General features: G+C 64.0%; 1 protein-coding gene across 1 annotated transcript; it reads right to left on the bottom strand.

The window, feature by feature from the left end:
- Nucleotides 1-35: 35 nt before the first annotated feature.
- LOC127750579 (uncharacterized) lies at nucleotides 36-1,040 on the bottom strand. Its single transcript, XM_052272616.1, has one exon. It carries the CDS (start codon nucleotides 1,038-1,040, stop codon nucleotides 36-38), a length of 1,005 nt encoding a protein of 334 aa, XP_052128576.1.
- Between the last annotated feature and the right edge of the window lie 226 nt (nucleotides 1,041-1,266).

Here is a 1,266-nt window from a genome sequence, read left to right as displayed (position 1 = left end):
AGGCCGCCACAGGAGCCCCCCGCGGAGACCGGAGGTTATGGAAGACGGAAACGGACTCGGCGGCCGTAACGGGTTGTGTAGGTGGGCCGAGTCGAGTTGTTGTTGGTCTGGCGGTTGCCTCTTCTGACGGCTAGGGCACTTCCCTGGTCGGCTGAAGGGGTGCTAGTGCTGGAGGGTGTGATGCTGGTTGATTCGGAGCCCCCCGCGGAGTCCACTGTAGTGGGCGGTGGCGGAGATGAGCTCGATGGAGGCTTGCTAGCTGGATCCGGGCCTGGCACAGCTTCGTCTTGGATGGTGAAGGCAGGCTTTACTCGGTCGATGGACACCCGGCGCTCTGCGTTGTTCACCAGGATGGTGACGGTCTTGTCGTCGCGCTGAGCGACCGGGTGCGGGCCGGTGTATGGCTGCTGGAGGCGCTTGCGCACGGCGTCGTCCCGGAGAAAGACGTGGCTGCAGGAGTCCAGATCCTGGAACACGAACTGGTGTGGTTTGGCGTGGCTGGATCCGGGAACTGGGCGCAGCTCGGCCATTTTCCTTCGCAGTCGAACGACGAGGTCGCTGACGTCTTCGTAACGCTCGGGCGAGTTGGATGGGGCGATCATTTCGCCTGGTAGGCGCAGGGGTTGGCCGTAGACTAGTTCCGCGGACGATGCGTTAAGGTCTGGGCGGAAGGCGCTGCGGATCCCAAGCAGGACGAGAGGGAGGGCTGCGATCCAGGATGTGCCCTCGTGGCACATGAGAGCTGACTTGAGTTGCCTGTGGAGGCGTTCAACCATGCCGTTGGCGCACGGGTGGTAGCTGCAGGTTCGGTGGCGTTCGCTTCCGCAGACCTCGCCAAGGGCGCGGAAGAGGGCGGATTCGAACTCTCTGCCTTGGTCCGTGGTGATGCATGTCGGCGCGCCGAACCGGGATATCCAGCAGTTGAGCAGGGCCTCCGCGACGTCCTCGGCGGTGTTCCGTTTCAGGGGCCAAACTTCAGGCCATCGTGTGAAACGGTCCACGACAGTGAGGCAGTACTGGTAGGAGTTGGCCGGGGGCATGTAGACGATGTCGATGTGGATGTGCTGGAAACGGCCGGAAGGTGGTTCGAAGGTGCCGGGTGGCGCCTGGGTGTGCCTGGTAATCTTAGAACGCTGGCAGGGCAGGCAGGCGCGGGCCCACGAACGGCAGTCCTGGCGCACGCGCGGCCACACGTAACGCTGGGCGACGAGCTTGGCCGACGCCCTGATGCTGGGATGACTGAGGCCGTGCAGGGCGTTGAACACT

The sequence above is a fragment of the Frankliniella occidentalis genome, unplaced genomic scaffold (assembly GCF_000697945.3).
Source record: "Frankliniella occidentalis isolate FOCC.00 unplaced genomic scaffold, Focc_3.1 Scaffold214, whole genome shotgun sequence".
Taxonomy (NCBI): domain Eukaryota; kingdom Metazoa; phylum Arthropoda; class Insecta; order Thysanoptera; family Thripidae; genus Frankliniella; species Frankliniella occidentalis.
Note: the sequence above shows the minus strand (reverse complement) of the source record. Positions and strands in the feature narration are given on the sequence as shown.